Here is a 12,353-nt window from a genome sequence, read left to right on the forward strand (position 1 = left end):
GTTTCACTGTATATAAAAAAAAGTTCTGTCTATAGTTATTCATTCATTGCATTCATTCACAAAACTGCATTCATTTCAAAACTGCATTCAAAAATTCATTCATTGCATTCATTCAAAAAATTTTTGTGAATGAATGCAAATTTTTTTTAAATTTTTTTGTGAAATATATTTGATGAATATATGTGATATATGTTACCAAAGTTTTTCCCAGATATAGTCTGCATAGTCCATCATTCATTACAGAATTATTTTCCTCATAGTTCAGGTTATTATATTACCATAATGCATCTAAATTGTATTCATCCAAAAAAAACGAATTTACCATGCAAAAGAGTTAGATCTAATTCTATTGCATCAGAAAAATTGACATCTAAGACTGGAATTACACTATAAAAGTTTTCTAAAATTTCTTTTATAAAATTTGAAAAGTTCAACCAATAAGATTATCAGTTGCATTTGCTCGAATGTAATCTATGAGCTTTATTGGTTGGATTTTTCGTTTTATAAAAGGGATTTTATTTAACTTTTATAGTACGATCCCGGCCTAAGATGGCAATTTTTTAAATTTATATGTTGAAAAGCAAAACCTTCTGATCAGTTACTGAGACCTTTTCCTTTTATAAAATAAAAATTATACACCCAAGATGAACAAAAGTGTGTCTAGTAACGCATAATGATAATCAAGAGGGAGAGACACCAGGTAATAAGTTGTTTTATTTGGATGACAAGCAATGACCAAAGAGAAACATTAAAATCATTTTCCCACTCATATGTTTGTCCGTAAGTGTCATTAAGATGTGATATTTTCACATTTTCCCATGAACAGAATACACATTTTGTATACACTAATGACAAAATTTTGGCATCATGAAGGAATTCTGAAAATTCTCTTAACTATGGTATTTAAAAAAAAACACACATACAAATGAATATTAAAAGTCGAATTACAACTCTTGTTCCAGAGCTTCGATTTCTGCCTCAACTTCTCTTTTTCTTGCAACTTTTTCAAGCTGGTCTTTGTCGGGATTGGACAGTTCGCCGGATTCTATCCTCAATTTCAAGTTATTTATTTCCTTCAGCTTTTTTCTCAGATTGCGAATCCTCTTTGTGGCATCGGTCGCTGACAGTGCCTGCGTTGAGTTTTCTAGCGGTGGGCTTTTGGAAAGATTCTTGATACTATCATCGGTGGAAATGTTCAACTTATCGAGGTTTTCCACAATTTTGGAGGAATCAGATTTCTTTTTCTTCTTTTTTTTAGATGACTTGGTAGCTGGTTGAACTTGTGATTCGTCTAGTCCTGGAATCGTTCGAACTGCAGGCTCATTACTTTTGATGGGTTTTGTGGTGTAACTAGGGTCTAATCCAACGGGAGCAGTCGGTCTGTTTTTAGCCCATTGCTTGCCTTTGCTTTCATACCTACAAATTTTTCAGGAAAAAAGTTACAATTGTGTTGAAAACAGATTCTCCTAAACTGTTTATCATAACCAATGAAAAATCTGTGTGAGGTCTTGTCATTAAACTTGTATTCATACATAATAAAGCGCTTTTTTGGCAGGGTGCAATCCAAATCCTAACACATTCGGGCAAAATTCATCTGTGAAATTAAAAATTAAATTTTTGCTTAGGCGTAAGAGAAAGCTTATCAAACTAAACTCTTTACTCAAACAAGGTTATATTTGTGTCTTTAAGTAACTTTTTTTTGCAATTTCCGAGAACAAAACATTTTTTTTTTTTAAAAATAAAAAAACACAAACACATAAGTACAGATGTACGTTAAAAGACACACTTTGCGACCTCAAGGGGCCCCCCGAAGGTTCTTTCTCTAAGTTTCCTCATTGTTATTTCAACGTCACAACCAGGTTCAATTAATCTCAGATTATACAGAAAAAATTATCAATATCATTATTTCTTTTAATCAGATAATTTCCCAAAGTATAATGTTTTGCATTGTTTTGCAGTGAGCTCATGAATGACTGAAAATGCTCAAGATGAAAATGTCCATTAATAATTCTTATTTATAGTGTTTTTTTACTAGTTAGGACTGCAACTAGATACTATGTCACCTGTACTAGGTGGAATTTCGGTGCCCCTACATGTAGAAAAAGCAGTTAAAGGGTGGATCCGGCATTCATTCTGGTCCAACGCCCAAGGCACCAGACCTGCTTGCCTCCTCCCCCTAGTTACAGCCCTGTCTACAGTTTTCTTTAGATTCTTCCAGATTGTTCTGTGATGTACATCACAGATTTCGATCCATTCTGTTTTGGGGGGATAAATTAAGAAGCTTGTATGAATGTATGTAAGGTGTATGACCTATTACCGGTATATAAAAAAAATTCTGAAATCACAAATATGTAATTGGGTGCAACTTGTCTACCAGATTAACGTGCTCCCCACAGAGACCAACAGTGAATTCGGGAAGAAACCACAGTACCCTTGTGTGAGTGCCGGGGAGTCAGGAAGCTACTAAAAAGGCATCCATCTCTCTCTCTCTCTGTAAATGCTATTCTTTGACATGGGGAAAAAAATTTGGTTGGCTTGATGCGGTCGACCGAAGGTTAATACAATGTGAACAGCATTAACACTTACAATGGCATTTCATCCTGAGGTACATATCCATCTTTCACTCTCCTTGCCTTCCTCCAAGTTCCATCTGGTCTCTGCGTAGCTGGAATATAAGTTCCTGCAACAAAAAAAGTTGAACCAAATTCAAGATTCAGCTCTTTTTTCAAATCCACACAGATTCTCAAAAACAATACTAGTGGTCAGTTGTATGGACAAACTATCAAGATTTTCTTATTTCACTAAATATAAATGTTTCCCCATATACTCCTGATTGCAATAGTAATTCATTTTATTTTTTATAGAAATATCTTTTTTTGACATGTTCTAAAACCTATCGTCATCGATCAATTCAATAAAAACTCAATACAATATCATTTTTACATTTTTTGAGATACCAAAATACAGACCTGAATGATAAGTTTACATTTGAAAAACGTCTTTGGGAAAACTATTAGTCAGAATTAGAAATATGGGACTATTCTCCGGAGAATATTCTCCTTGATGTAAAAATTAGAGAATTGAGAATATTCATATTTTTCTTTTAAATAAATTTTTTACTAATTTTATTTATATTATGAAATGTAAATCAGTTTTCATTGCCTGAAACATTTAAAACAAAATAATTTTTGGCATAATAACCTCATAATGACAACTTTTAGTTCTCTTGTTCATGGCGAGAGGTTTTAGAAGTTTTGGTTACAAAGATTTTAGAAGCCTCAAGATTAAAACGTTAAGAGAAAATTGTTTTATAATTAGATAAATTCTCAGAAATAAGTTCAAAATAAAAAATGAAACCAACGTTGATTGACAAAGGAAGCTATTCTTATATAATCACCTTCATTCTGAGAACATATAGAACTGTTGCCTTCCTTCTTTAATGTACATACACTTAAAATTCTATATATATATACCACTCATACTTCTTTAAAAGTTGAGCAATTCAGCCATGTTGGTTTCATTTTCTTGCTTTTAAACTTTGATATTGTGGGCTACAAACTTCAATATTCCGTCTTCTAGAGATGGGGACAGAGGATATTTTCTCGAAGGACTACTATTATAAATTACTAGAGAATATTCTTATCGAAAATAATAAGAATTCTTACGTTATTTATAGAGATTATTTATTAATAATATGTTATTACAAATATTCTTGATACTCTCTGGAAAGACTACTATTATAAAGGAAGGACGATGGAAGGACTATTATAAATAACTTAAGAATAATTCTTATTATTTTTGATAAGAATATTCCCCAGTAATTTATAAAAGTAGTCCTTCCAGAGAATATTATCAGGGATATTTTATATATAACTATAACAGGAGAATATTCTCTTGAAGAATAAGAATATTCTCAAGTTATTTATAATAGTAGTCCTTCCAGCAAATATTCTCCAAAATTTTATTAATTCTCCAAAATTAATATTCTCAAGAATTTTACATCTCTTAGTCAGAATGGCTACAAATGTTGAATGCATGAGTTTTTATTATATATATCGATGCATACACAAAGTCACCAAGAGTCAGCCTCTCTATCAGAGCAGACAAGGCCTAGGCTCTGTCTCTTCCAGGTTATTAGCCTTTTACCGATGTGGGTTGGGCCATGCTGGTAAGTACTGGGGTGCCTGTTAACAAATTACCAGCAAGTGCTCCCTGCAGACACCGCCGTTCCTCTAAGTCCTAGCTGCAGGTGCGGAGCCTGGTTCTTGCCTCCCCCCATTGCAGTGTAACGGTATGAATCCGCGACGAGTGGAGAGGGACCACCTCATTTAAAATAAATTTTAATTGGTTCTCTCACCCAAATATCGCAAGTCAGGTCATTGGTGCTGGTCCAAGGTCGCTGTCAATCCAGAGCAATTGGTAAACATTGCTCCCGAGGCTCTCAACTGACTGGTGAAATGTCATTCCTACTGCTGCTGCATCGTGATTCCGCTGATGGGGAAAATTTGGAACTTATGCAAATTGGCAATGCGGCAATGGTGATCAGTCGCAGCTTCAGTATAAAAGGCAGTGGTAGTGTTGTCTCTACACACTTGTATTCTCATTTCACTCATATCTAGTTGTACTTCGCCACTCGTTGGTTAACTCCACCTGGGGAATTAGGGTGCCATAGCTTGGAATGCCTCTGTAAATCCTCCATGTTCCTGAACTCTTACTAGGCCACTTCTCATCATGTAAGGCTTGCCGAGGTAAAAGAACGAATGAATCAATTTCAATATCCAGCTACGAGATGTACTTACTCCCGGTGAATGGAGATGTGGACCGACAACTTGGTGATATTAACATTTTTGTCAAAATTTTTAAAATATTCTGAATCAAATCCTTAAACATTCTATCTGAACTAAATTTAAATTGAAGTTCTAATTCTCGACTATAGTTGTGTTTGCTCGTGATGTTCATTATTTTTTATCCCGGTTGTGACAATTTAATTGTGACAGCAGTATCATCCCTGACCCGGGACCCACATGCCCGAACACCGGCTGTAAGGCCTGCGACCTAGCCCCGAAACTCCCCAAATTGCTTTAATGGCAAGCAAAATTTTAATTACATTGGCAACAGTGCTGAACAATTTTCACTAAAAATTTATGATACATACAAAAATACAAGTCCCTTCTTGCTAGTCAGTTCCGTTCGTCGTGTCTTGTGGCCAGCCCAGGTGCTGGGCCACGTCACTCTGGCTGGTTGGCTCGGGTGAGCCCATCTTGTGCACGTGGCCAACTCAATACAATATCATTTTTAAATTTTTTGAGATACCAAAATACAGACCTGAATGATAAAAGTTCACATTTGAAAAACGTCTGTGAAAAAAACTGTCAGAATGGCTTCAAATGTTGAATGCATGAGTTTTTATTATCTACTAGCTATAATACCCGGCACTGCCTGAGTTTTCTTGAATGAGGCTTTTTGGATCATGTGATATCTCCCTCTTTCTTTGAGGGACATACAAACCATGTCTAAGTTAGCCAATATGGCGACTTCTTGCGCGACTGATGAAAGAAACAAATCTAGATTTAAAGAAGCATAGAAATAAACATATATATTTTTCTTTTTTTAAGAGGCGCTAAGTATTTTGATTCCCCTTCAACTTCAAGTTATCCATATGCCTGTTTCAGCTTCCAAAAATACTTAATTAAAGCTGTGCAATTTTTACGATGTAATTTTTACGGGCTCATAATTAATTTTAAAACATCCTAAACTACGTGAATTTATGCAGTTGAATGTTAAAAAACAATATGGAGACATTAATTTTCATGCTTGAGAAGATATAAATACACGGCTGAAATAAATGTTATTGTATGGATATCAAACTCAAAAGTAGGGGTCCAGCTAATTACTTCATATTTAATTTCATGGGCTTCATATGTCTCTAACCGAACTCATACTTCAAAAATCGAGAATTCAATACAATTTTAAAAAGTTATTGATGTGGCGGAAAACCCCACTAAATTTCTGCATTTCTACAATAGAATTGGCAATTTCAACATTGATTTCTATGGGGATCATCCTTTGCTTGACCCTCAAAGTGATGCTAATCCCCAAAGCAGAATGTTTACCACTGTTCTGCGACAAGCCCTCAGCTAACTGAAAATGTTCCGAGGTAAAAATCCCCATACATTTAATAGTGTTTTTTTTCACTTTTTCCTAAAATTCTTCCAAATTGTTCCGCAGTAGCGCTAATTGCAGGGCCGTCATTTCAACTTTTTCCTTTTTCCGGGGGGGGGGGGGGGTAAAGCACATGTACTCAATGTATGCATGTATATATATATATATACCATTTTTAGTGTACTTTCAAAAGGCGGGAGGTAAATGACAGGCCTGGCTAATTTCAGTGGGCTCCAAGAGAGAATGTTTTACATTGTTCTGCAATGAGCCCTCAGCTGACTAAAAATGATCTGCGGCAAGCATGTATTATAGCACCCCCCCCCCCAGCACTAGCAATGTTGAAGGATACCTGAAAGAATGAAATTTGTCCCACTCTGATCCAGCACCACACTTGCCATGCCCCCCTCCAGTTGCAACCCTGTGCTCAAGCCAGATTTTCTTAGGATTAGGTTTTTTGCGACGCGTGAACTGCATCATTTCACATCGGTAGACACGTGTTACATAATCACGCTATGCATCTATGTTTTCTTAGCGTGGCACATCAGCTTAGGGCGGCTATATGGCTCTGGCATCAGTTACTCCATTGTCTGCATGCTCTGGTTTTGGAAGGGAAAGAAAATAACAAAAATCAAAGAGAAGATCATTGAAACACAAGGTGCATGACACATTTGACTCCTCCAGAAGCAGTCAGCTAATCACCCCCAACGTAAAATGCTATTGTGAGGCTTGTTGCACTCTGCAGGAAAACAGCAGTCAAACCACTTCTCTTACTGGTGAGTGGACAGCATGTCGCGCTGGGTGAATCACGTTGCATGCGGTACAGAAAACCTGTTCCCTGGCATTATAGTATTTTATAGCACAGGCTCAAGTACATCCAGAAATAAAAATTTTCTACATAGCCTAAAGCTCAAGACAATCACCCACAGATCTAAATGATGTCCAAAGCTCTGCAAAGCCCTCAATATCTGATACTATCTATCTGTTATATTCAGGGTGATCTTAAGATTATCATGGGCCCCCGGATTGATTTTTCTGAGGCCCTACCTGACAAATTTTCGAACATTTCGATCGACCGGTTCTAATTTCCCTGAGGCCCCTCTTCGCTTGAGCTGCCCGGGTAGGCCCATGCGTTAAGACGGCACTGGTTATATTACATCCAAGGGGGCCCCACCCCCTAATATTTTCTGACGTACATCACAGATTTTGTGCACATTCTGCTTTGGGGGATGCTGATTATTCTCACGTCTAATCAAAAAGCCTCGTTATTGAGAGGATTTAAAAAGTGGCAAACCATTATAAAGGCATAAACTATTATATATAAACTGGCAGCATTAAAGAAGTGACAAGCCACTGTAAAAGCATATACACATCTGAAATGCATTGCTAGGGTACCACAGTAACCAAAGTAAATGTTCCGAAAGTGATTGTTGATGCCTAAAAACCATTGTTGCCCGACAGTTTTTGTTCATTTGGGGCATTTGCCCTGCTCTGACAAAATTTTTAAATAGCTTATCGTTCAAGTCGGGTCCCATTTCATATACATGCAAAATTTGGTGACTATCAATCTAAAATTGTAGATTTGTATAGGGAACATACATACAATCAATTATACATATAAATATCGATGTGCACACAGTCACCAAGCACTAGTACTTCTGGCACCACAACTATTAGTTCATTGTCAAAGTCCCTGTCAAACAAATAGTAATTAATGGGATTTTTTAATTACTTTTTGTATCAGCAGTGAAGTTACTCCAGTCTGACTTGCTTGGGGTCCCAGGCAGAACAGTTTTTTCAACTTTATCCGAAGAGGGGACAAATAACATATACTCAATGTATATATACAATTTCTAGTGTATTTTCTGAAGCCCCCCCCCCCCCCCCCCCGTCAAATGATGGGCCTGGTCCCAGAGTTGAAAAATCTTGGTCCTTACCAAGTGAAAGTGTCCCAAGGAGAGCACAAACTGAATTCATATGTCTTCAGTTCCTGAAATTTCTGGTACTTGATTCCATCAGGTGAGGCAGGCGTGTCCCAGCCAAAAACCAGGCTGGAATATATCTACCTATGGGATAAAATTAGTGGCAGTGCTCTAGCATTTTTTTTTTTATGATTCAGGTCAGTAACCTGATGTGACCTGTGAACTGTTCGAGTCATTTTTATAGCACTCATGACAAAGCATGTCCAGTTTTTCTGAATGAGAGTCAGAGTTTGTGTCCATTGCATGTAAAAATGAATGTAGGCCTATATTGCAATTCTTTAATTTAACCCTAGAATTCGAATTAAAATAAAAACTGCATATTAACTGCCTATATGTCTACGTTTCTGAGACGTAGAGTTAGTATTCTAGGGTCTAATAAAGAAAATTTGGTCCGAGTGGTCCACCCAAGGCTAAGAAAACGCACAGAGCTTACTCTTTTTCTCTGAAAAAAATTGTGGGAAGTAGGATGGGGTGCCAAAATAGATGTTCAACTCAGCGTCAGTAAATTTCCATTTCCAGCAGCAGCCCTGGTTCCATCCAGTGGGCTCCAAGAGAGAATGTTTTATACATTGTTCTGCAATGAGCCCTCAGCTGACTAAAAATGATCTGCTATAAAAATTGCCACACAATAGGGTTTTCTAACATTAAATGGGATGTTAAAATTTATGATCAACCAATCTTTATTCGGCAAGCATGCATTTTGGCACTCCCCTCCCAGCACTAGCAATGTTGAAGGATAGCTGACAGAATGAAATTTGTCCCACTCTGATCCAGCACCACACTTGCCATGCCCCCCTCCAGTTGCAACCCTGTGCTCAAGCCAGATTTTCTTAGGATTAGGTTTTTTGCGACGCGTGAACTGCATCATTTCACATCGGTAGACACGTGTTACATAATCACGCTATGCATCTATGTTTTCTTAGCGTGACACATCAGCTTAGGGCGGCTATATGGCTCTGGCATCAGTTACTCCATTGTCTGCATGCTCTGGTTTTGGAAGGGAAAGAAAATAACAAAAATCAAAGAGAAGATCGGTGAAACACAAGGTGCATGACACATTTGACTCCTCCAGAAGCAGTCAGCTAATCACCCCCAACGTAAAATGCTGTTGTGAGGCTTATTGCACTCTGCAGGAAAACAGTCAAACCACTTTTCTCATTGGTGAGTGCACAACATGTCGCGCTGGGCGAATGACGTTGCATGCGGTACAGAAAACCTGGCATTATAGTATTTTATAGCACAGGCTCAAGTACATCCAGAAATAAAAATTTTCTACATAGCCTAAAGCTCAAGACAATCACCCACAGATCTAAATGATGTCCAAAGCTCTGCAAAGCCCTCAATATCTGATACTATCTATCTGTTATATTCAGGGTGATCTTAAGATTATCATGGGCCCCCGGATTGATTTTTCTGAGGCCCTACCTGACAAATTTTCGAACATTTCGATCGACCGGTTGTAATTTCCCTGAGGCCCCTCTTCGCTTGAGGTGCCCGGGTAGGCCCATGCGTTAAGACGGCACTGGTTATATTACGTCCACGGGGGCCCCACCCCCGCTAATATTTTCTGATCATGTGTATCCTAATGGGACAAATCACATTTTGATATTTGAGAAGTACTCATGGTAATGGAGATTACGAAACACATGAATTATGAACGTCGACATTCTTAAATTTCACCGAATATTGACGAAAACAATTTACCTTACAATGTTAATTAGCGTAACTTAACACCGGTTTTTGTTTGAAAGTGGCACATATATGCTTTTTATACAAATTTTGAAGCTTCAAATGAGATAAAATAACACGTGGTAAAAGGCAAGCACATGGTAATCCAACATGAATATCATACAAGTTTTCCTAATATAATGTGGATTTAGAACCACACAAACATGAGTCGATCTAGTGAAATATTCATAACCAGTTTTATACACCGGATGATCGTTATTAAGCTACCTAAATAAAAGAAAGCCATGGATGAGGGAAGACTCTTATAGCTGTGTATTTTGAGTGGAAAAATGTATCTATATTACCGAATATATGAATTAAATTATCAATATAAATATATCTGCCGTACCAGTATCGTCGTGCACATATTGGGTCGCCATATTTAATATTTTTTGTTTACATCTAATAAAGCGAGGAAGCTTCAGAGTGTTTTACTTCAATAATTTTTTTCTTTGATTTTTTTCTATATATAAATCAACCATTATTGCTGAATTTCATCAGCTCAATTTCACTCATTAAAACTTAATCATCGTATATGTCTTCATATGAAAAATATAAGTCCATTGATTGCGATTTATGCAGAAAACTTTGTGATCTTTGAAAAGCTGGGAAAAAGACCAAAAAGCCAAGAGAAGTTGTGTAATATTTACGTTGCAAGTTCTACGAAAGTAAACAAAATAAACGTGGTCTTCGTCCTTCCTTTCAAATGACGATGGTCTATGAAGAATGCTCAGAAACTTCTACAGATCTTTAAAGAGAAGTATTCAACATCTCAGGGAAGGGAAAATTGAATACTGAGACAATAATTGAATACGCTATCATGTCCGATCAAGTTGTTTCTTTGTATACTAGTTGTGCGTGTAATCGATTTCCTGCATGTGCTGACTGGGGATTCAATGATCTTATAATATATGCCGCTAGCCATGCTATACTTGTGTACAGACCCGAGGTATGCAAAAACAGCTTCGTAATTCTTTGATAGATAAAAATTGAATTTGAATTTTCGTTGATGTTGGCTTATTCGATAAGTTACCTAAAATGCTGGCCTAGATTAAAATTTGAAAATTTCTGAAACAGCTATAATCCCCTTTTTTTGGTGATTTTTTTCTTCTTTGGCGAGAAAAACGTCCGAAAGGCCAAGATTCCATAAGCGGGGTTGCGCCAAACTTGGTGATTTCAAATTCTGTCAAAGTTTTTCCTTTTTGGCGACCTGGGTTTCTTTGCTCCCCCAAACATCTTCAACATCATGAAAATTAGGATGGTTGACAAAAATTTTTTTTTGTTTCATTTTTTTTGTTTTTGGCAAGCATTGTGAGGAGGAAATCTGGAACCAATGAAGAAAGAATTGGCTACAGGATTCATCTATCACATTTGGGCTTCAAGTTTCTGTTCTGGCAAATTCGGAATAGCTTTGGCATAAGGGGCAGCTTGGCGATTTTCGGCGCCAAACATGTCCGATGACCCCATCAAAAGTTGCCAATCTGGATTATAAATATGATTTCTGGGTCCCTTAATAAATATGATATGAGGCTGTGGGACACTATTGACGCTCAAGCAAGCATGAAAATGCTAAAACCAACAAGCATAATTATAATAAAAATATCACTATCTAAGACTAAACATAAAAACAACATAAGGTATCCACTCTTAAATAAACAACGGTCCTGCATGTTGTATAAATAAATATATTCTATGTATTATAAATTAAAACCCAGACTCTCTTTCCGGGAATCCAGATTCTTTTGAATAAATAGAAATGATACAGGGGTATCCTGTATGCAGAAAGGAATAAATATTTGAGAATATTAAAGGTACAAATCCTGAGAGATATCCAAGAATGAATTAATCCGAGCCACAGACTACATTAGATCATTTTCTCTTCCTTCCGCATATGCAATCTCCCAACGGTTTTTCAAATCATTCAAAACGCAGCAGTTACAAGGTGATGTCATTTGGAAGAAAGAATGGAAAGGGAGAAGACCTGTTTGAAAATTTCAAAAGACACACTAGGATCAGGAAAAAACAACAACCAGCGCCACCTTTTTTAACAGAAAGAACATTCTATAACAATGACAACCCAGCAGAACAACGGCAACGCAGAACACAGCACGTTGGCGCTGGCGACTTAACGTCGGAAAAATGTTGCCAAGTTGGTGTGTCCCTTATACCAAAGCTGTTCCCATCGTGAGGAGGAAATCTCGAACCAATGCAGAAAGAATTGGCTACAGGATTCGCCCATCACATTTGGGCTTCAAGTTCCTATTCTGGCAAATCCAATGCCAACCAAGTTTCTTGGTGTGGTTGATGTTTGAAGCCATGCTATTAGCACATTAGCGAAAAACTATGATTATTTTGCTGGTATCTTGACAAATTCTGTCAAATACCGAGCAGCAGGGTGGGATGCAGTTTAGACGCCAGTGGCAAGAAAGAAATGAAAATGGCTGAAAAATATGGAAGGGTAGCACATCAGCTGGAAAAACTGTC

The 12,353-nt window shown here is 37.1% G+C and overlaps 2 protein-coding genes across 3 annotated transcripts in view; one reads left to right on the plus strand and one right to left on the minus strand.

Moving 5' to 3' along the window:
* Window positions 1–694: 694 nt before the first annotated feature.
* On the minus strand, window positions 695–10,289 carry Pym (partner of Y14 and mago). Of its 2 annotated transcripts, XM_089231555.1 has the most exons (4): window positions 10,219–10,263; window positions 5,156–5,325; window positions 2,587–2,680; window positions 695–1,416 (listed from the first exon to the last, which is right to left on the minus strand). In XM_089231555.1, exons 3-4 carry the CDS (start codon window positions 2,592–2,594, stop codon window positions 945–947), a joined length of 480 nt encoding a protein of 159 aa, XP_089087681.1. In that variant the 5' UTR covers window positions 2,595–2,680; window positions 5,156–5,325; window positions 10,219–10,263; the 3' UTR covers window positions 695–944. The 2 variants fall into 2 exon arrangements, with proteins under 2 accessions (XP_089087681.1, XP_089087680.1); XM_089231554.1 differs by lacking the exon at window positions 5,156–5,325 and having other exon boundaries at window positions 10,219–10,289.
* Window positions 10,290–10,538: 249 nt separating this feature from the next.
* Elp2 (elongator complex protein 2) overlaps window positions 10,539–12,353 on the plus strand; it is a 32,361-nt gene continuing 30,546 nt past the window's right edge. The window contains exon 1 of the mRNA XM_089231550.1: window positions 10,539–10,818. Coding sequence (XP_089087676.1) covers window positions 10,690–10,818 — 129 coding nt within the window. The 5' untranslated portion in view covers window positions 10,539–10,689. The remainder of the gene's footprint in view (window positions 10,819–12,353) is intronic.

This window comes from Pholcus phalangioides, unplaced genomic scaffold, assembly GCF_987345545.1.
Source record: "Pholcus phalangioides strain wild (caught in Gottingen) unplaced genomic scaffold, Ppha-v1.0 ptg000004l_1, whole genome shotgun sequence".
Taxonomy (NCBI): Eukaryota; Metazoa; Arthropoda; class Arachnida; order Araneae; family Pholcidae; genus Pholcus; species Pholcus phalangioides.